A 23572-nucleotide genomic window follows, 5' to 3' on the forward strand; every position below is an offset into this window, starting at 1 on the left:
TAAATACATTATAAAATATTTGTTATACTTTTCTAAACCCCTTTTCAGATTTTTTTACTAAAATTCAACTCATTCTTACTGTAATTATATTTACCGATCTTCCCCACGCCCATCCGACCCAACATCGGCATATTCTATTAATACGAGTAGCGACATGTTGTTTTTTTAACATTTTTTTTTATTTCAAGCAACCTCTACTTAACTTATCCTTACAATAAATGTATATCTATTATTTAACTTTAATAGTTAGTATTAAATTGTTTTCCTACCTGGACGTAGATCAGCGTCCTGCTGCTTCCTCCTGCTTCCAGCTCCGGATACCCACAAAATGGCCGACGACGCACGCGTATACGTGATAACGTCAGAATAAGCTGCAACAATAAAGAAAGGACTACTGTACATTGTATTATATTTCAATTTATAAACAAATATTATTTTTAAATATGATTACATGTATATATAAAAATTTAGAAAAATATACATAAAATGTATTAAAAAATGATGAATGTTTAAATATTTTTTGTATGTAATAAAAAGTTATTTTTATTTACAAAAACAGATCTCTACGTATTTATTTAATTCATTTTTTATAACTTAACTTTTAAAATATAATGTAAAATATATACTTCCTTACTATACCTGTTTTCTTCTTTCTGTTCCGCTTTTTTCCTCCTCTTTCCTTTCGTTTCCTTTCCTTTTATTCCGAACCGCTCTACATAACTAGTTGTATCAAGGAAATAAATGAAGGACAAATGTATCCATAGAAAACAATATTAAAGCGTGGGAACGGAAACTTAAATATAAGTATATCACCTACAAAATCAATTAAAAATTAATTTATTATAAAAACAATATACCTAATAAAGTATACATGTAGAAAACATTTTTTTAAATTTAATTAAAAAATAATAGAAAATAATCTTTTACCAAAATATTTTTAAAAACATAAATTAAAAATAATTAACATATAGTCATATATAATAATTTCTAAAATTCAAAATAAATCAAATTTAATATTATATATCTATTTTTCTAATATATTTAAATTTTAATTAATATATTACATACTAATTAATACTTCAATTAAAATAATAATAATATACAAAAACTAAAACAATTAAAAATACAAATATGAAATAAATGTTCTATTTTTTTTAATTTTTACTACCCTAAATATTAGTTACTATAATTAAATATACATTCCTACATTTATATTATACAATGTTATAAACAATATTAAATTACAATGAATATATTAATTATTACTATCAAAAAAATTCATTAAACAGATTCCTGAAATCAACTTTAAAATAAATACTATATTAAAAGATATTTTAATATATCAATTATTATTTTTTTTCATAAATACTTAAAAAAATACTTTTTTTTTAATTAATAAATTACTTTTCTATTAATTCAAATATATATCATTAATTAATTATTAATAATAGATTGTAATATATTAATATTACTACAATATATCCTATACTTTTTTTTTCAATAATACATAATTTTTCAATTATTCATTTATTAATAATTAATTATTAAAATTTGATTTTAATATGTTAATATTATATTTAATATGTTAATATTACTACAATCTAAGCTATACCTAAATATATATAAATATTATATATACACAAAATTATTATAATTATTTTAATATTACTACAATCTGACCTCATTTAAAATAAAATAACATATAAAATAAAATAAAAATACAAATACTACAATAATATACTAAAATAAATATACATATACTACAATATATATTAAAATTGTATATATATATTTAAAATTAATATAATTAATATAATTAATATTTTAAAATTAAAATAAAATTTAAAATAATTTAAAATAAAATAACATATAAAATAAAATACATATACATATATATATGCGTTGTAAAAGTACCTGCGTTGTAACAGTACCTGCGTTGTAACAGTATAAGTTGTAAAAGTATGCGTTGTAACAGTACCTGCGTTGTAAAAACTGCGTTGTAATAGTACTGCGTTGTAAAAAATGCGTTGTAACAGGTGAATACCTATTAGATGACTTCTACATCCGACTCCCTCTCTCAGGGTGAATCTAGGTCATTGCTGCCCAATGACTTCTAATCCCTCCACTTTGGTTCCTAATGGGAGCAATTGAGCCCAACTTCTTCCGTTCCCGAAAAATAACTTCACTGTAGTTACTGTGCCTCTCACCTTACTTTGTATCTTCTTTCAGATTTAGATTTATTTACCAGTCGAATCTCTCCTCTCGGTTTCTGTGGCTCTCGCAAGTTACAGCTCTCAAACATTCTCATGTACGACTATGTTTATTTAGGTTTGGTATCTACCCGACAAGTTGCATTTGTTTCTTTACAGCCTATTACAAGGGAAATCAGAAACAGCTTCTGAAACCACTTACATTCAACATCGACTTACTTCCTTTGTGTGCTGTGAGTAAAAGCACGCTTATCTTATGTAGGGTGCCAGCACAGTAGTCTATGCCTCCTACAGGCTGCCTGGCTACGATTAATGCAGAGACAATAATGGAATCAGAAAGCACAAAAGGTATCAGTAGAGTGAAGTTGGTGAGGGGCAGAGTGAGGAATACGGGCCTAATGAAGTTAGAATAGTTTCAGTGTGAAGGCATACCAGGTGCAAACCAGGGAGATCGCCTCTCCCTTCCCCAGTTTCTAAAGTCTGACATTTCAGCATTCACCTTGTTAATCAACAGCTTTACCTGCAAATCAAGAAATGAAGAGTGGTGCAGCAGGAAGGAAAGTCCTTGGATATTAGACACTCCCCTAAATATAGCGAAGTACGCCGCCATCAAGAAGGGAGAGGGATCAGTGTTTGAGGAGGAGCCCTCCACAGCTCTAAGATGGCTGCCCCTATTTATGCGTTGATGTAAGCTGGGCCTTTGTACTTCAATCAGACAGACCCATTAGCGGAGGAGAACTAGGGAAGGGTGTAATCTCAGTGCTGCCATATAGTGTTTGGTTATTACACACCTATGGTAAGTCAACTGCCTCATGCACCGCTGCCTGAGTAGTCAGCGCTCTTATCAGGGCTTTGAAGGTAGGTGTGCCTGCGAGCATCTGCTTTCCCTCTACCAGGCCACCACTAAAGCATTAAGCAAGGCAAATCTCTTACCCCCTGTTCTAATGTTCTTTCAACAGATCTCATGCAGCGCCTCTTTCTAAGATGTCTGCTTACCCTTGGCCCACTCCCATTCTCTACTGCAATAGCTGGCTTTGAAGAACAGTAAATGCAGCTTACCTGCTCACTCTTCTTGTGCGTCCGCTTTATTTCACCACTTTCCATGGACTCCCAGGCATCTCTGCCAGCCACATCAATGATCCTTTGTCTGCCTCCTAGCTGACCCATCAACCACATATATTCAGATAGGCCATTTTTCTGCAGGCCCAACCATCTCTGGATCTTACACTACCCTAGCCATATAATTCTGGATCGGGTTTATACCAAAACCTAACCCAGAATATACCATGGTACTTGTTTCCTATGTTTTAGTGGCTTTTCCAACTGCAAAGTCTGCTGTTTTCAAATTCCCAAACCAGCTACTGAGTTAGCTAACAGTAAACTTGCAGCCATCTTGGCCTCATAGATCTCTCTTCTTCCATGGCTTTAAATTCTACTGCTGTTGTATCTAGATCTATACAGGATAACGGAAAATAAAAAGCTTCAGATGATGCAGTGACCCCGAGCATTGTTGGATCTACTGGAGGGTCTTGTTAGAAACACGCCCAAATTTCGCAGCTGGTTTTTTTGGTGGATCACTGCATTTAGCCCCTCACTCTAAGCTCGGAGTAACACTAGGATCAGTATCCAAGATGTATTTTAATAGGGCTATTCAGAAAGGTCTCCGCATGCACGTTTCACCAGCTAAAACCTGGTAAAATGTGCACGAGAAAGAGGTAAGAAAGACTAAATGTGAGGAAATTGAGTGAAGTAACACCTATTCCATCCATTACCACACATTTCGAACTTGGAATGTGGAACACTGCAGTAAATTACGGGTATCAGTATTTTCCAAGGCAATACTACAACATGGTTAATCTCAGGAACTATGGAATGAAAACTTAAGTGTCAGGATCATGGGACAGTTTCTCGTGCTGCGATGTTTCGTAAAACCCCTTTTATGCTAAGGACAGCCAAAGAAGGTCACCTCAAAAGTCTGAACAGTGGAATTCTTCAGCACTTAAAAAGCCAGTCTTTGAAGGTTAATGAATGATAGAGTATTTTCTATTGGCTATCGTTCCAGATCTTGCTTAACTGGCAGAGCCAGCTAGAATACAGAGGAGCGATGTACATCTAGAAGAGAAGCGCGCTGGCAGTCGCATGTAACAAACAGGACAGGAACAGTACAGACCATCTGCACACAGTTTGAGACCAATAGCATTGATATTTGTGACCAAAGCTTACTTACCACAGGAGTGAGAGCCATCTGACAGCTGTAGATTCGAGCCAGCCCAAAGTCCGCCAGCTTCACTTGCCCGCTGCTGGTAACCAGGATATTCTCTGGCTTCAGATCACGATGCACAATGCAGTTTGAGTGCAGGAAATCCAGACCACTGAGGAACTGCCTCATTAGATCCTGGCCAATAAGAAATCAGATTCAGGAGGTTATATTTATGCATGTTCGGAGGCTGGTGTAAGGGTTAATACAGTGCACTTGTAAGACCGCCTGTGGTACTTCTATGTAGAAAGACAGGAAGCATCAAGCCCATAACATAGGTAAAGTTAGGCACATGGCACAGGAGATTTCATGATTTGTAACAGGTATAGCATCAGGAGACAATGCAAAGTACAATACAAGAATAAGTGAAGGGAGCAAAAGCTGCGAAGCACTTCAAGTTTACAAATGTCACCTTGGGGAAGGGTAGGCTGGTTTTCATATCAGGCCTAAGATGAAGGTCCACATGGAGGGTTCCAATAAGGGAGGGCATGTAAAGCAGGCATCTGCATTCGACTGTTGTGCAGCTCACTGACAGATGATTGTTTGGAGAAAGCCCGTCTCTAAGGACCTCAATGCTATTAGGTTTTCAGAGATTTCCATTCATCCCTTTGCAACTTGAAGTAGCTAAGAAGTACAGTTATGTTTTCCAATGAATTCTCATACTTTTACACTTGCATTCATAGTAGAAAAAAAATGGAAAAGTACTAGAATACAAAGATCAAATTGAGACTGGGTGACCCATTCACAGCTGACTAGGGAACATCGTAATATATCTGTGGCGTGCCAAAGAAGTACCCTAAAAAAACTCGAAATCCTACACTGCTCAAAAGCTGCCTGGTCCAATTTAAAGCTGAAGGGTTCGATTGGCTGGTACGTGAAGATCACGAATATGGACACCAGTTCAGCATCAAACCATTTTTGTTCCGTTGGTTAGACGTATTGGGCATTCTGTTGCTAGCCTGGAAACCCTGCTCCAGTTCTAGCAATCTTGGGCTATTTTGTGCCCACTTCCAAACAGGTGTGTGTGGAGCACTCGCATCATGGGAATTGGTGTGGCAGCTGTCTAGCTGCCACATGCACAAGAGGGAGTCAATCGGGGGTATAAGTGATAAATAGTCAAAAGACACCTAGAAGCAAATCAAGTAATGATAATATATTTTCGAATAATCTGTGTCCATCAAAATAGAGGCTGCACCAAAGCACTATTTGGTCTTCTCTAAGTTGAGATTCAATGCATGCACATTTACTGGAATCGTACCAGTATACTACCTTCAAGAGTCAAGCGGGTACCAATATTTACTGCTGCCTGCATATTTGCCTGAGCCATCAAAGCATTGTACGGGCGAGAGGAGGGTCTACAGGAAGAGTCTACAGCAAGCAAATCAGTTGGCCCATTCAGAGTCGGTAGCCTACTCCTTGGGAGACACAAGCCCACGTCCACACACAGCAGCCAGCTCATTCATAATCCCCACTTGCTTTCTTAATGGTAGGAGCCTCCCATGAGGCCCCGGCAACCCTCTTTGATTTCCTGGCAACCTATCAATGGAAGCGTTACTTAAGGCAGATTACATTTGCCACACCTCCCTCTAGAGGTGGGGTCAGGTGAGACCCATGTGTGTGCATTGGGTTGTTGAAGAAACGCTTTAGGTATGTGGAAAGCAAACCAATGTCTACCCCTCTGCTTGGCTGCAGAGCTCACCCCTCCAACCTTTCCGAGGCTGCAGACCAAGCAACTCTTTCTACTGCACACTGAGATGATGAGGTGTTCCCCAGCACCACCTATTATGTCAAGCAAAGACAGAGTTCATCTCTTGTGATTCTACAGGAGGTGCACCACATGTGAGAGAACTTCGGGTTACTAAACCACAAGCCCAGGGTCTGATGTTTTGGAGCAGAAACCACAGAAAAAGGGTTAGGATAGCCAAAAGCAAACGTAGCCCCACATGGCCCGCGCATCAAAAAAGTAGACTTCGGGTGATATATTATAGGGTAAGCGATTTGCCTTTAAAGGTAAATATATTTTTTTCCTCTTCAAGTTTTACTTGTGCCATTCTTTTCACCTAGTCTTCGAAGGGTTTTTCAGCGGTCAGCAAAGGACGACCTCAGTAAAAGAAAATGCAGCAAAGTGCAATGCGGAGCTCAGGAAGTCTGTGGTCAGAGAGAAACGGTTCAGATCCGCTGTATTTGAGCAGTGCTTCCTTTTTTGGGGGCGAGACATTTTAGCAGCTTCCTGTAGAGCATCCCTCGAGGGCGCTATTTAAAGATGCCACAAAAGACAAAAGAGGATCCTTGTGAACAGGCATTCTGTATCCCAAAAGCAGGTTTGAGGGGAGGATAGGATAAATGAATGAGGAATAAGTTGAGATAAGGGAGCAGCAATAGGGAGAAAGGTTACAACTGAGAGAAATAGAAAGCAGGGAAGTAGATTTGCAGATATAAGGGGGGGGGGGGGGTTCTAGTTTGGATCCTAGGTGAAATGGACTGAAAAATAGGTGAGGTGATATCCGGATGGAATAAAAATGCTTTGAGCTTTCATATCCATTGCACTGCACATTGTAATGCCAAACATTTTTTGTAACCAAAGTATTGTGCAGCGCGCACAGCGGCACATCTGTGATCACCACTGCAGAGAAATCTCCCAAACCCCGCACAGAAGAAACTAGTTAGTTCGCAAGAACAGTTCTGCAGCTTGAAACGCTTTTAGCTTCATAAGCTGTGAATTCATCATCCTAACCATTGGAAACATAGGCCTAGCTCTGAAAATAAAAGTTTTACTTTAGGGCATTGCGCATAGGTGGGCTTGCATGATCCCTCAATGACAACCATAGCCCGCAATGCCCCAGTACACGACCACCCTATTCAGAAAATTATTTCCATAGGTCTACAAGATGTAGTAGTCGAAGTATTGAATGTTACTTCTGTAATACATGACTCCACTACACATGGGTCACATGCGATTCAAGAGGATTGTTCAGCTGTACAATTATTGTTGCAGATAACTAACCAGTTTGATTTGTGAATAAACGTCTGACGTGCCTTGCTTATACAGCAGTATCTACCCGTATAGTGGAGGGTGTGCAGACCGAGTAGTGGCGAACAAATGATTTACCACTGCTTGTCACACGACCTTTTCTTTCCACGAAAGAACACCCACGTAGCAGTGTTTACAGAAAGTATGTGTTGATGACCTAATGGCAGACGCATAAATGTAATTCAGGGAAGCATCCCCAACATAAGTTATAAGAGGTCCTTTCTTTTTTGTAGAATAAATGCTTGGACGTAAGTCTGTTTTTGGTGCCAAAAGGGAGCAAAGCGCTGTCAGACCATTGCATTTTGCAGTTGTTTACTTTGACTGTAATTTCTGCAGACAGACAGACAAAACTGTTGAGTAATTGAGTAGTTGGGTCTAGAAAAAAGCTCGGTAGATGAATAGTCTAATTTATGTGGAAACTAGTAACCACTTTGGGAATCAAATCTATCCTTGGGTACCTGTAGATAATGATAGAGAACCCTAAGCACTTTTACAACACAACTTTAAATAATGTGATCACTAATGTATCCTTAACGTAATGTACTTTAATGTTGCCTGAGCACGGTTTCAAACAAGGGCATCGCAAAACTATTGCAAAACAAAATAACATTCCAGGTTAGAGCAAAAGATGGATCTTTGATGGTGGCACATACCCACTTGGCTCACTTTAACAAAGTAGCATTCTCAACAGTCATCCATGTTTAGCACCCCATGTTTACACCGATTTAGCTAACGTGCGCTTCCCATGAACCATAATTAAGACAGTTGTCCATAAACTCACAAGCTAATTATAACTATCGGCAGGAGGGTGGGGTTGATAACCATCATTAATACAACTTGAAACTAAATGTTTCCATTTCACTGCGGAACACATTTGTACTGCAGGCCTTTTAACTTGTTTGAATATTGTCAGACTTGCCTGGTAAATTAAGGTCCAGACTCAAACTTCAGAAACCAAGCTGCGATGTTGACTCTTGGGCTCTTTGTGCCAAATTTGAACTTCATGCATAGAAACAAGGTGTCGAAGTAATGATGATCTGGCATCTGCACTAGAATGCAATATCATGGTACTCGAGTCCATTGTGGCACTCCTGGAATCATTATTGAGCACGAGTCCCTGCGCTTGTTGATTTCCAAGGATGTAGATATTATTGAGAGGAAGCAGAGGCAAACGTCCTGCTCCAGCTCGCGACATTTTGCATCCTCAAGGGTCTGGGGATGAATGTACCTGGTTTTGAAGTCTCAGCATTCAGCATTTACACTGCACTCCAATAGGCCTATGTAAGTTGTCCTCCACTGGGTACAGATGTATTCTATGACTATGTGATCTAACTCCTAATTGTTAGAAACGCTCTACAATCTGCTCAAGATATCTGCTATCAAATGCTGTTCATCTTGTTTAACAAGAGCCACTAAGAAATATGGTTGTGATGAGCCCAAATTCAAACCTTTATAACAACCTTGATTGAAAGTATGACTTGGTGGCAACCGGTTTGTTTAGACAAAACATCATAGTTGTTTGGTATGTTTGAATCTGAACCACCAGGCCTTATTTTTGAAAAAGGAAAGTCTTCACTTCCAAGAAATGAATACATTTGACTGCCTTTTCTGAAATCCAAGGATTCCGCACTGTTCTCCTAAGGGTTGCCCCCCAATCCCATGTGAAGCATCCGCCATTATCTTCATAATTGGAACAGTACGTTTGAATGGTCTCTTTTCATGATCTCTTGTATCCATCAATTTAGAGCTTTTTAGATTGATGTAACCAAAGACCTTTGTATTTTACTAAAATTATATGTATGCTATAAAGGCTGCGAGCCAGCACTCCTGGTACACTGGTCGCTGTGGTCACTCACATTTTTTCTGCCAATCACCACAGCCTACAGCATAGGTCAGTAGGTGAGCCCACTTTAGATACTGGCTCCTTCACAAGTATGATGAAGGCCCAGTAGCTCCAAAACAAAGCTTTGCAAAAACCATGACAAAACAAAACCACTGACAGCCAAAACACTGGCAGCCAACACTAGACGTACTAGCTTTTCCAATGCTTGTTCCAACAGGAGGTTGACAACCAGGTGATGCTCTTGGTTCCACGAAGATCATGCCAGTTGGTATTGGCTTGCAAGTCATTCCTGCATAGGGCACAAGCTAATCAAGCATGAGGTGTTAGATGACTGTCTGATGACACCATAACTAACAATTTCATAACTTCTCAATGTCCGAGACAGTGACATCTAGTAAGGGCACGCTTGATTATGTAATGGTTGGATTCTCAGCAGGGAACAAATGGCCTTTGCTAGGACAGCATTGAGGTCTGCCCTTAGAAAACCCTTAGCTGATATGGTCCAAGCCTTTATTTTCTTCAGCTTGGCCGTGAACCCCCAATTGTGTATCAATATTATCAACTAGTTTATTCCATGTTGGCATTATTATAACAAGTTTCCCTTTACCATCAAGTAATCCAACTGCGGGTACACATGTATAGATTTTCTCCTTTCTGCTACACCACTCCCTATTTTAATCTTTACTTTGGGCTGGCTTTATCCTAAAAGAACCTTGAACTGGGAATGATACAATACGCCACAAAGCGGAGATACTTCTGGTGAATGTGATGCCTGGGAAGTTGAAATGGGTGTTTTCTGTGACCCAGTAGTGTTAAAAAAGCCTTCTGTTCCAACCTTTACTTCCTGCATCATTGCCATTTTGAATTTCTGTGTCTTGATTTGAAGTCTGAACAACAAGTCTTGGCTTTAATGTTAAGCCTACTTTTTGAATGAGGACGTGCACATCATATACTCAAAGGCGGCTTTTCATGTATGGAGCTTTGTTTACAAGCCCTTTAAGTGGTAATGACTGTATCAAAAGGTCCACAGTGGACACAGTCCATATTTAAAGTTTTTAGTTCGCACAATGCAGTAATACCTTAGTAAGAGGTGGAACCTCTGGCAACATTAACAACGGAATGTTGTTGTAGTTACTTCTACAACCCTCTGATACCACGGCGATTACACATTTTACATATTAATACCACACCTGTCCCATCTACAGTAGTTTAAGACAATAAACACTACACTTTCACAACAATGTTATAGACCTATTTAGTATAATTCCATAGAGAAAGACAATTTATACTACAGGAAGTATCAGAAGTCTTAATGTCAAGTTAGGTGAGTAAAGTCTTGTATCCACACGGATAACCTTATTTGTCCAGTCCTTTTTCTGGATTTATACTTTTTTGGGGTAGAATTGCTTCTGTTCCCCATTAAATGCTCCATCGCCATTCACTGCAATCTTTTCAGCCCCAAAAACATATTTTGGCACTAGCATCACCTTACCTTTGCTCTACACATTACCTATCATTCAACTCAACTCTGTATTTTCCCCATTCGCTCTATTACAAACGGTCTAGAAAATCTTACCAACCACGTGACCAATCTTTTACAAATTTCGCGCCCCCCCTTGATGATTCAAACCACAACACTTCCGTTCTTCCACTTATTAAATATGTCATTGTTGATCAGCAAAAGTTTCTTTAAATCAGCGTAAGCTTTTCATTTCATCTTTATCTGTGTGATACACATTTAAAAAATTCATCAGCTTTCTTCCAACCCCCACAGCAACTACAACCCCTCTTTTAAAACCCTGCTCCATCTTACCATTTACCCGTTATTAGAAAGAGGCTATACGGACGTGAATATTTTCTAAACTGTGATTTCAACGAAATTCCCCTATCTCGCTGGAAACAAACAGAATTCCATTATCAGTAACCTTTCTTTGGCAAACCTTCTCTCGCAAATACTTCTCTTTGAAACATCATGACTCATGGTATTTACTTGGTTAATAAACTGGACTTCCGCAAACAATCAAATGCCACAGTTTCCTTCTGCAGACCTCTGATATCACAGGGACAAAAGCATTGCACATACCAATAGCACAATGTACATATTCTAACACGAAGAGACTCGTCGTAGATCTTTTACCGTTGTGAAATACACTGGTATGAGGTAGTTTGTTCCTGTATTTGTGGGAATTCCTTCTTGTTTGGTGATTTGAAGGTATTGATGCTTACAAATTCTCTTGAATCATGTTTTCTACTCCTTTCCCTTCCACGAAAGAGCGACTTTGCTGGGTTGACTGTTGCCAGGGTGTTGTTGGCGGAATAGCCCGTTTCTTGGTGCCGTGAATAGAACTGTTGTTGACAGGGTTGGCTGCAGTTCACCTCTTTGGAAAGAACCTCTACAGTGCTCTGGCTGCCCAGTTAACCCTTTTCATTTTTTAAATATTTATAAACTTGTTGTCCCACAAGCGATCCCCATTTAGTGGAATGTGAATAATGTTTGACTGTAATTTTTTTTTTTTAATCCAGATACCTTAATGCTTGTGCAGAAACGATCCTGTACTCTGCTATCACGGTCCTCAACTACCAGATAAGAGTTCAGCATGTCCTTGACTTTGCTGTACATTCTTGGTCAATTTATTTGGCTCCCTTTTTATACTCCTCTGGAAGGTTTTGCAGCACCTCCTCTATTTTCTCCCTTTGTTGGTGCTCATAACAGTTTCCGATTGCAGAGGAATTGGAAATGCATCTTTCATTAGGTTGCTACACGTAGACTTATTTTTTTGCCCACCACATCCAGTTGTTTAATTTGTGTATCCGGTGGTGGTTCCTTAGATAAAGAACCAGATATATTTTCTTTTAGTTGTCATTGTGAAAGAATATGGCTCAACAGGACTCATAATATATATAGCATTGGCGGCTGCTGTCAATTGAAACCAGTAGGGTGGCGTGGAGAGGTGGGGGTAGGGGTTTGGGATTGGGAAATAAAAAAATTAGTAAAATTCACTTACCTGCAGCTCTGTTGCAATCCAGCTGCCGGTAGCCTTGTTTGTCCTGCTGGTCTCGTCAAGACGTGGGTGGGCCTGAAAGCACAGATTCCTTACCCAATCCAGTAGCTGCTCTCTAGCATGAGAGCAGCACCAGGATTGGTCTGAGGGGCCTGGTTTGCTGCTCAGACTGTGCCTGGGAGCCTGTGGCGTTTCTACAACCAGGCCGTTCAACACAGCTAGTATGGAGAAACATAAGTTTGTATGTCTGTTTGGGCAGTCGAAGACGGACGTTCAAGCTGACATGCACACTTAGAAGTCCACAGCGCTCCTCTCTGCCATGGCCAGGCACGGCCCCTTCCACTCCATCTGTGATGGACGTAAGAAGCTTAGGCAGAGATAAATAAAACAATAATAACAATGTTTTATTATCGTCATCTGCTGCCAGTAAAGCAATGCACCTTCGACATTACGGTGGAGCTGCCCCTTGATGTACAGGATCCTGTGTCAATGCGCTGTACTTTCTCTTCTATCCTTGATGTGCCTGAATTAGCCTTTGCTTGTGCTTGTGCTTCTAATTCTCCTCATATTGTTCCAATACAAGGGTTAGTAGTGGTAGAAATGAATTACCTCTTTGAAAAGGCTGCAGAACAGAAGGCAAGATTGTTCTTTATAAACAGAGTAACATAGCCATTTTTGTCAGGTTTTAAAGGTCTCCCAGGGTACTTTAACACGTCCAGTTGTGGGAAAATAGTATTAAAATATTTATTTTTTTTCTCTCGACAACATCTTCTGTTACCTTACGAAAAGAGATCCTATTCTACTTGATGTGTGCCTTGAACCTCATCAGGCAATAGGAATCTCACATGGGGATGAAGTGGATGTTGTTCATCAGTGTGGTTTATCTTGCAGCTCTTTCTTCTATTGGTCTTTCAAACCATTATTATTACATACTGTAAGCAAAGCAAATGTTTTATTTTGCCCAAGGTGTGTTTTCTGCATTTCGGTGATGAAAGTCCTAGTCCGCTTTTCGACCTCAGTATAATATGCCTTTCGGTTTCAAATTTGTAAGCTCCTTATTCCCCTTTCAATATAGACCGATCATACTACAAAGTCATTTCGTTTTGAGATCTGTGATAGCGGTGTATTTGTCTTTTACCCAGGAGGGCATCTTTTGTTTTGAAATTATATAAACCTTTTCTTTTACATCTTCATGTGTTCTAATGCAAAGATAGCACTGGAGGAGTTGTAGTCCAAGTTGTTCTACTGCAAACATTGTTTAGATAGAGGCACTGTAGGTTTTGCTTTTTTAAATCATTTATACATTGTCTTTTAGTACATCTATTCTCAGGAAAGGCCTCCTCTGCTCGTTTGGAAAAGAGTGTTCCGATAGAGTCAGAGTCAAAACCCATATCTTGCAGAGTGGGCAGGATACATAATTTCAGAATGCACTGAACGATGAAGCAAATGTTTGTTAGTCATCTCTGCTGGCTTAAAACTATGTAGATGTTGAAATAACGCGCAAGTAAAATTGCTTTATAAAAAAACTAACCACCTAAATATGGTGAAGGCAGGCACTTTTCCTCTGGTAAGTTCAAGAGTAACTTGTATTAGATTTGCTATTACGAAATTGCTCGTCACCTTTTGAGGAAGTAGACACCCATATTAGGACTTCAAGACAGAGTGGGCTGTCCACAAACAAGTTGAAGTGGAAAAGAAACAAGTGTTTCGAAAAAGAAGACCCCACACCCTACAACAAAGCACTATCAGGCAAGAACATCCCTTTCTTAAAGCCCCATATTTCAGGATTCAGAGAAAGGGAGTTGTTGGCAAGGTAAACTCATAAGAACAAGTTGCATACCTTTGGTAATGCTCTTTTCGGTAGATACTCCAACCGCAGAATCCTCCATTTGAATATTCCCCGAGCATCACACTGAACCTGGAAAATCTACAGCAGTATCCATGCAGATCAGCAGGCGGAATCATGTGGCTCCGCACAGAAGTCACTCCAGTCTGGGTGTGACCTGTGGAGTCCCATATAAGCCCCATCCATGCATACTGACATCTGTTGCTTTTGGATCTTTTTAGATGGAAAAGAGTCAAGTTCACAAAACGGGGGGGATGGGAGGGTGGATGAAGAATCTGCGGTTAGAGTATCAACCACAAAGTGTTACTAAAGTAACTTGTACTTCCGATAGATACTTCTAACCGCAGACTCCTCACGTTTTGAATAGATACCAAAGCAGTACCTCTCAGGTGGTGGGTTTGTGAACTGGCTCAAACCAAAAATTCCTACAGGGCTGAAAGGACAAAATGCAACTGACGGACCTTGTTGTCTAGGCAGTAGTGCTTCGCGAGTGACACTTATGTAGCAGTCTGGCAAATATCCAGAGCAGGCACTCCATGAGACAACACAATGGTAGCATCGTTGTCTTTGGTATAATAAACCCACCAACCTTCTGAAGGATTCTTCTTGGACAACACACAGCATATTTTAATGCAAGAGATTGTCCTCTTATGCAGTGCTTTGCCCTTTTTTGCTCCGTCGAATTGCACAAAGAGTTGATTGTCCACACAATGTTCTCTGATACGACCAATGTAAAATCTATCAGCTCTTATAGGATCCAGCCAATGGATTCTTTCATCCTTATTTAGAGGTGTGGGTGGTGCAAAGAATATCAGTATAGTAATATTTTGCCTTGCTCACTGTGCCACTGGATTCAAGCTAGCCTGGTTGAAGAAGGGTGACATACCCTCAAACCGGTCCCTGGATGCTTGTTTCCGGTCCAGGGAGGACCTGGCCTGGCAGTTCGGTCTGGACTGTTCCCATGGGGCACAGGGTCAAGACTGATTTGCATATGGCTGGGTCCAAACTGGGGTGGCGTAGTGGGCAAATGAACAATGGATTTAACCCAGATCTTTTGACTGGGGGAGAATGTTTGCATTGTCAGCATTTCGTCCATCATTTGTTTGCTGTATACACAACGTGCAACAAGGTCACCGCTTTCGGGAGGAAGGAGGGCTTCCTTATCAGGACCAGTTTGGCTGAGTAAAACGTGGTGTATGGCAGGTTGATGGAAAAGGCTTGTAGCTCACTCACCCACAGCAATGATATTATGGCCACAAGGCATACTATCTTGAGGGTCAGGAACCGTAGGGGACAGCTATGCAGCAGTTAAAAAGGAGTGCGCATGAGGAAAGTACTGAGGCATAATGAATGGAGAAGGTGGAAACATATGTTGTAAACCTTTAGAGAATCGCATCACAACAGGGGACTCACTGAAACAAAGAAGGCTGATTTGGCATTCACATAAAAGGCTAAAGAACTGACAAGAACTCTTTATATGTGCCCAAAGCAAGGCCTTGCTGGTTTAAAGATAATACAAAGACCACCACTTCAGACAGTGTGAGTGAAGTGGGTGGATCTGGAGGATACTACTCAAACTCAAGTTAATCTCAATGGTAGTCTCATACAGACTTTGTTGAGGGACTTCCTGTCAAATCATTTAAAGACGCAATAGTGGTCCCCCTGGTAAAAAAAAAACTGGTGCAGATCCATCAAACCCCGCCAACTACCGTTCAATTTCCTTACTCCCGTACTTGGCCAAGGTACTGGAGGCACATGTGGCCAAGTGTATGTCTGACTTTATAGAACAGTCTGATAATCTGGACTCCCACCAAGCGGGCTTTCGCCTGGGCCATTCTACGGAAGCAGTCATCCTGGCAGTACTAGATGACCTACGTAGGAAGGCGGACTCTGGAATCCCCCAGGCACTGGTCCTTTTGGATTTGTCGGCCGCGTTCGACACGGTGGACCATAAGATACTGGTGGACCGTGTCGGGCGGGCTGGCATCCAGCCTTGGAGTGGATTATGTCCTTCTTGGAGGGCCGGACACAGGCAGTGCGCCTGGCTAATTTTACAGCACCCAGGCGGAATACTACCTGTGGGGTACCTCAGGGCTCCTCCCTGTCCCCTCACCTATTCAACCTGTACCTTCTCCCCCTGATTAAAGCACTAAAAAAGAGAAATGTGACCACATTCAATTATGCGGATGACTTACAAGTATCTTTTACAATAGACAACTCTCCTGATTCCATCACTAACTTTCAGGAAACTATGTGGTACATCCACCATTGGATGGATCACAATCACTTGAAGCTCAATACTGGGAAGACGGAGGTGCTGCTGATAGGTGGCAGCCACGTCTTCTGGGGGCCCCATTACTGGCCAGCTGAGCTGGGGCCATACCCTAAACCCTCCACCTCTGTAAAAAGCTTGGGGGTAACAACTATAGACAGCGATCTTTCCCTGAATACCCAAATAGGGACAGTGGTCTCAAAATACTTCTTTCAATTACGAAAGATCCAGAAGATACACCATCTGCTTACTCACGCAGCATTGATACAGGTGGTGATAGGGTTGGTATTGTCTAACCTAGACTATGCTAACTCCATCTACCTAGGGCTCCCTTCCTGCCAGATAAAGAGGCTCCAACTTGTACAGAATCAGGCCGCAAGACTGATTTATCAGCAGCCCAAGTGGCATTCTGCCAGACCTCTCATAAAAAAGCTACACTGGCTCCCATTGCTTCAACGATCCACTTTCAAGACAGCGTGTCTAACATTTAAGTCTCTAAACTGTCACAACCCTATATTCATTAATAACCTGATATCCAGATACACTCCTACTCGGGACCTATGCTCCAAATATCAAAACCTGTTAGTCAGTCTGAAGTTCAAGCGGATACGATATGGTGGTTGCCGTTTTGCACTCTTTGCCCCTCAGCTGTGGAACTCACTCCCACCGGAGCTCCGGTCTTGCTCTGACTTACTTCAGTTTAGGAAGCACCTTAAGACATGGTTATTCACACAGGCTCATGAATAAGTCCTTCCTCGGTATGCGACCAGCTTAGAATAGCGCCATGAAACCTTGGTCTACGTGCGCTTTATAAATTTGTTATAACATAACATAACATAACATAACAAGATGACACTGACAATTTCAGGCGGATGCTCAAAAGAATGAGGTGGAGACTTTGCAGGTGCAGATGCAAGACCCTGTCCTGTAGCTGTGCCAGAAGATCTTCCTGAAGAGGCAGCCTGATAGGAGGGCAGATGCTCAAGCCCAGGAGTTCTGAACAACACTCTGCTTGCCCAGTCAAGAGCCAGTAGGATGACTTTGCCTCCTGATCTTCTTCAGAACTCGGCTCAGGAGAGGTATAGGTGAAAGTCATACAGAATTTCAGAGTACCCCACTAGAAGGAAAATATCTTAGAGAGACACTACTTGGAAACTCCAGACAAGTGGAATAGCACCAGCCACTCCTGGTATTCCAGTCACTTCCAGAGGCGTAAAGCCTCCAGGGACCTCCTCCACCCCTTGGGCCTTGTGGTAGTACCACATGGCAGTGGTGTTGCCATGAGCACTTGGACCAGTTTCGTCATGTGGATGATAGGAAGGCTTCAATACCAAGAGGATGGCCTGCAGCTCCAGAATATTCATGTGGAGTCTGGCCTGCACTGGAGACAAGATGCCTACGATCTCCACCTCTCCCAGATGCCCTTCCTAACTCACAAGTGATGGACTAGTCACAAGTGTGAACTCTGGGTGGGTAGAGAGAGTAATCTGCTGCGTACTCAATTGCGGTTCCGCAACCACCACTACAGATAGTTTGCACATAATCTGGAGGCAATCAGAGAGAGACCCCTGATGTTGATGCCACTGAGACGTCAGATCCTACTAAAGAGCTTGCTTATGCCACCTGGTGTGCCTATTTTAACCTCGATTGTAAGCAAAGACCTCTAAGAGAGGTCATGCAAAAGCGGGGGTAGCAATTCTCCTTACCAACAAGCTGGTAGAAGTATGTATATCACAGAGACACCTCTGATCTTTTTCTGGCAGTCATTCTACGACAATTGTTTAACTGCTAATAGATTACTCTCGGACTTCCAGTCACAGTATATCTTCACACCAGTCACTGTCTGTATATGGTTGGGCAATTGCATCCCCAGAACCATATGGGTCATTATCAGAATGTGTTCCGAATAATGCATTTAGTATGTAGGCTCTTCCATGTGGCAATAGCAGTGTAATGGAATCTGATGGAAAACCCAAAGGCTGCCGCCCAGATAGATCAGGGAGGGGCCGCCCAGATAGATCAGGGAGGGAATCAGAAGCGTTTGAAGCAGCGATGACTTGGAATGCCCAATTGGTTGCACTCATCATCGAGTGTTGATTCTCCATAGTCCAGCATAGGCTGCGGCGTTAAAGTCGCAGTCAACATCGAAGCCAAAATGGAGCTGTAGTAGGTCAAGAGGGTCCAACTGGCATTGTGATTAGACCCCTCCACACCGAAGTGGATTGGCTTCTAGAGCGAGACAAAGAACGTTGTTGCCCTTGCACCTTTTCTGGAGTTTGAGAATGGCATGAAGGGTCCAGAGTCCCGCTTCAACTTTTTAGATTTGTTCTCCGACTTACCCAGAGACTTCAATTGTGATGAAAATCAGTCACAGGGACAACTTTTGGAGCAGGACTTTCCCTTCAACCTCGTGTGGCCCCGGCACAGAGTTTTCTGGTGCTTGGCGATGTAGAGTTTGTCTTTGAGTTACTGGATGGCCTCTGGACTCATCAAGGCGCAGTCGTTGAAGGTCTTGGAGTCATGTTACAACCCAGACACCACAGGCAAGCCTTATTGGGATCGGTCACATACATTTGCTTGCAACTGTCCCTACAAGGTTTGAACCCTGTAGTTTTAGGGGGTGACATTTTCCCAGAATAAGATTCAAAAAGTGAATAATCTACGGTTAGAAGTATCTATCAGAAAAAAAGATACATAAAGTGCAGATAGAAAAGGAAGCCTTACCAGGAAAGCAGAGAGAGAAGAGCCAGAGAAATGCATTAAAGATTATAACTTGAGTGCTATTCTAAAGAACATCTAGAAGGTAACAAAGGTGCAGACACAAGAGTAAATACGGATAACAGAGATACAGGCCCCCTGTAAACTCCAACTACCAGGGTAACTTAACACGTTGCAAACTGAATGGTATGCAATGTTTACTCGATGGGTGTCATAACATACAAAAGAGCTATATACATAAATTATAAGCTTTTACATTTTCCAATCTATGAACTGCCAGATGTACAAATGTTTTTTTTTATTAATACGGCATTTTGTAATGAAGACGGTGAGTAGTGCAAGATTCAAATCGTGTTCATTTTCCAGAACAGCAGCAGAAATGGATTGTAGGTTATCAGCCTGATTAAACTGTAAGATCACTTAGGCCACAAAGAAAGTGAAAGCATGAATGATCCATAAACCTTATTAAGAATGTGAACTGACGATTTACGCCTCAAAAATTCTTGTTCAGTACTTCTATGGGTGCACATAAAAAAAACACATTGGTTTACCGTGGAGCAAATTTATTTCAGCCTGCAATTCTAGGTTCAAAACATCTAGAATTTTAGACTAACAGGAAGGGTCATCTTGTGTGAAATGATCTTCAGTTGTTGATCCAAATAGGGATTCTTTTCTTCCTGTGGCTAGGTTACACAACTATAGTTGCATAGAAGAATCTTACTAAGTTTCCTGCAGCAAGGAATAAATCCTGTCCACGTTCGCCATATGAGACATTCTCAAAGCATATGCAAGTGTATAAAGATGGTTTGCTTGCTTTCCTTTTTGCTCTCTTTAAGGTTTTGAATCCTGATCTTACTTGCCTCAACAGCAGGACAAAGACCATAGGGAAGAATTGTTATGGCATCACTTCCACATGCTAGGGTTCAACGTTTTTTTTAGGAATTGTTGGCCCCCGCCGGTTCCAGTAGCTTTGATATTTTCCCAGATAACACATACAAAACAGCTTGTTCCCAGACTGAAGAAGCAGGTGTGGTCGCACCATGCAGAATCATCTGCTTCCATCTTTTTTCAGGAAATCTTTTTAGAAAGATATCAATGTTCATTTACACATTGTATTATTAAGGACGTTGTGGTACAAGTACTGTTATCCCTTTTGCTGTTCTCACTCGCAGTAAGTAGCATACGAAACCCCTCAGATTCTCATTTCCAATGGTTGTGTCTTTACAACTCAGTTTAAGCTCCTTGCTCTCATAATGAACAGAATTTCCAGCCCCCTAAGGTCTTCTGCAAAAATATTCAGATGGTGCAATGTGAGGGTACTTTCAAACCAGGGTGAGACTGAGGGCCACCTCACATCCTCTGGTATTAGCAGCCTTCACTGGGTCGAAGCAACAAGTTCCACTAGCATTGTTGCCTCTGTTGGAGCAATTAGCTATGAGATTTGGTCATTGAGCTTACTCCTATCCTTTCTTTGCGCATTACTATCCCATCCTCCTAGTGTGTGACAAATTCCCATTTGCTCCCCTTAATTCAATAGTATGCATTCCTTAAGGGTTGATCCACCACAATCATGCAGTTGAAGCCACTGCAAACATTAAAGGGAGGGAGGGCCGAAAAACGACTCATGAGTGATGCGGGCAAGTAGCATAGGGGCCAAGACCAGATGTGGAGGGAGTACATGGCCTGGCAAGCAGGAGAAGTGGCACAAAGGACGCGCCGATGTCTGCTGACAAAGGGACTCAGTCTCAGCAGCGAGGATTCAAGCCAAGACAAACAGGTGCAGGAAACCAAATAAGGAGAATAAAGACCCAGAATTAGAACGTGGAAAGATGGCTGCATGGGGTTGGAGCGGCATGCTGCTCCTTGCCTATGCTACATGCGCTTTACTACTCTAAACAGTTGTCAGTGGTGACTGAATTTACAATAAATGTATTTACACAGTAATACTTAACACGGTTATGTTGCTCTAAAATGCTTTTTCAAAAAAGTTCATACTTGTAGTACAATTGAATTGCATGGTGATAAATATTAGAGCAATGCCAGTGCTAAATAAGTAATAGCAATGAAGTATATTCTCACAGTATACGGGTACAGCACACTCATTGGGAAAACAGTCTTTCTTCCCCAACACATACATACACACACTATCGCATTTTGCAAGCGTCCTTTCAACACAAACAGGAGCAGCATGGCGGCTGGGCACAAACACCGACATAGTGGAAGCCTCCCTGGCACATAATATACAGAAATGGCAACAGTCGTGCAGGTCTACCCCCGGGCAGAATAGGTGCACTATAAGCAACAGCATTACAATTAAAAAGTCCAATCAGGAATACCTGGAATCTGGGCAATACCTGTGCAGAGTAGCACAGAGCAGTTAGTTACCCCAGGAGATCAATCACACAGGCCAGGTCCACCATGAACAGAATGCAACACTTGGAGGCTTTCACACCCAGTGCTGCATATCACATTGAATGAGAAAAATACACACCAAAACTGCAGAGCCGTAGGTTTTGTTGGGAGATAAAGTTTGAAAACGTGTAGATATTTTGATGGTTTTGTCCAAGCGTGAAATAGCATTCTTTAAAGAATAAACTTTTTGTACAATAAACATTTGCAACGTAATTCTATGTGTAGCAGGGATGGCCAATCAAAGCGGTCGGTCAATTGGCGATGGTTGTCACAATGCTGTATGATTTTGATGAATATAACTAAATTGTTACCTTAATAGTATCCTGAGGCAACCCTGGTGCTGGTGCTTTATCCAGGTAGGTCTTCAGGTCCTGATCCACATGCTCAAACACCAACGTCACCTTGGTTTCCCGGTCTGTTCGGGCTGTGGCGCAAACATCCATTAACCTGCGAGAGTTAAAGGGAGAAGTCACTAACAGCATCCGGCAGGTAGCAACAAGTGGAAATTTAAGAGCGCTAGCATACTTTTGATGTTTAAAACCAATAGATTTACTTATTTGGCTCAAGCAGGGACATTCCAAGCTGAAATGCCATACAAAAGGGCAGAGATGGAACATAGCATAATAGCAGTTTCAAGGAAAAACAGAAATCAGAGAATACTTAGATGCTTGTTTGTGATGAGTGATCAGCTAAACAAATAAAACATATAGACAGGTTACAAAGTATAGTTTCACTTTACAGTCTAAAAATGATATTCGTCTTTCAACATGCTTTCACTGTGTTCTCATGATGTGATGCTTATGCTGGTTTTAAACTCCAAGGGCCATATGTATCAACACATTTCCCCATTGACACAGAATGGACAAAACCCTTTGATACATCTGGCCCCAAGTGTGGAACAGGCTCCGATATCAGGGGGAAGTGCGTTCCCGTGATAGGGACCTAGTAGATGGAGTGATCAGAATTAGGATGCCACGTTCTTATTGGTGTCAAAAGAGCATTCTGGCACGCAGATCAAAAATTCATGGTGGTTGTGTAGCAGGTCATAATGTGGGCAAGATACTGCTAAAAAATGCCATGAACAACTTTGAAAATAATTTTCTAGAGCATGTAAATGGCCGTGGTTTTAGCTAAGTCGCCCAACTTCAGGGCAAAAGGGAATGCTAGAGGCTAGTCTGGGCAAGTTGAACAAGTTCCTGGTAGCAAATGTTACCACATTATCCGGTATGAAGAAATAATACTGATCAAGACCTTCAGTAGGCTGTTGCAGTAACGAATGTGTTAGAAAATTAATGATTTCCCTAGTGCTGTGGAATGGGAAATATGGTTGTATTTTCGGGCTGCAGTGGTATTAATGCATTCCTACTTATTAATTTAAAGGGTTGAAAGTATTGCTATATTTCTAGTGAATGAGACAATGGTCAGAATGTCATGCGGGAAGTGAATAGAGGTAGGTTAGTAGGTGGAAGCAGAGGAGAAATAAAAGTAGAGGAACGTTTTAGAAGAAGTCCGTATGAAGGACCCGAGACCCATCTATAGCCAAATTGCAGCTAGACAGAACTTTATACAGCCCCCAGCCTCCCCAAAATCTCCAGATAAGAAGGCCAAAGTAGTAAAAAAAAAAAATGAAAAAAAAGGCCTACTGTGAACAATACGAATACACAATGTTCTTTGGGCAAGCACATTGCATTCCATGGTTAGCTTTCTTGTCAGTCTCATTTCCTTGCTTCTTATTGTTGTTCGGAATTCCTTCCTCTTGTGCTTACCCCTTCCTTGGAGCATAGCTCCTTTACCATCCTTTTGACTGGATGGCTAGTGTCCTTTCACTTTTTACAGTCAGGAAACCCGTTTTTCTTTATCATTAAGCACTACACGAGAGTGTAGGTGTTCAATCCTTCCCCCAAGAAATATTGGGAATCTGAGTTCCTACCCCTTTCATTTATTTTTTAAATATTCTTTTTTTAAATATAAAAGGCTCTCA

The 23572-nt window shown here is 41.0% G+C and overlaps 1 protein-coding gene across 1 annotated transcript in view; it reads right to left on the bottom strand.

Moving 5' to 3' along the window:
- The window catches only part of CDK4 (cyclin dependent kinase 4), a 270619-nt gene that overhangs the window by 94532 nt on the left and 152515 nt on the right, over positions 1–23572 (bottom strand). Inside the window, exons 3-4 of the mRNA XM_086965649.1 lie at positions 21903–22038; positions 4438–4605 (exon numbers count right to left, since the gene is read on the bottom strand). Coding sequence (XP_086821775.1) covers positions 4438–4605; positions 21903–22038 — 304 coding nt within the window. The remainder of the gene's footprint in view (positions 1–4437; positions 4606–21902; positions 22039–23572) is intronic.

Source organism: Lissotriton vulgaris, chromosome 1_1 (genome assembly GCF_964263255.1).
Source record: "Lissotriton vulgaris chromosome 1_1, aLisVul1.2, whole genome shotgun sequence".
Taxonomy (NCBI): Eukaryota; Metazoa; Chordata; class Amphibia; order Caudata; family Salamandridae; genus Lissotriton; species Lissotriton vulgaris.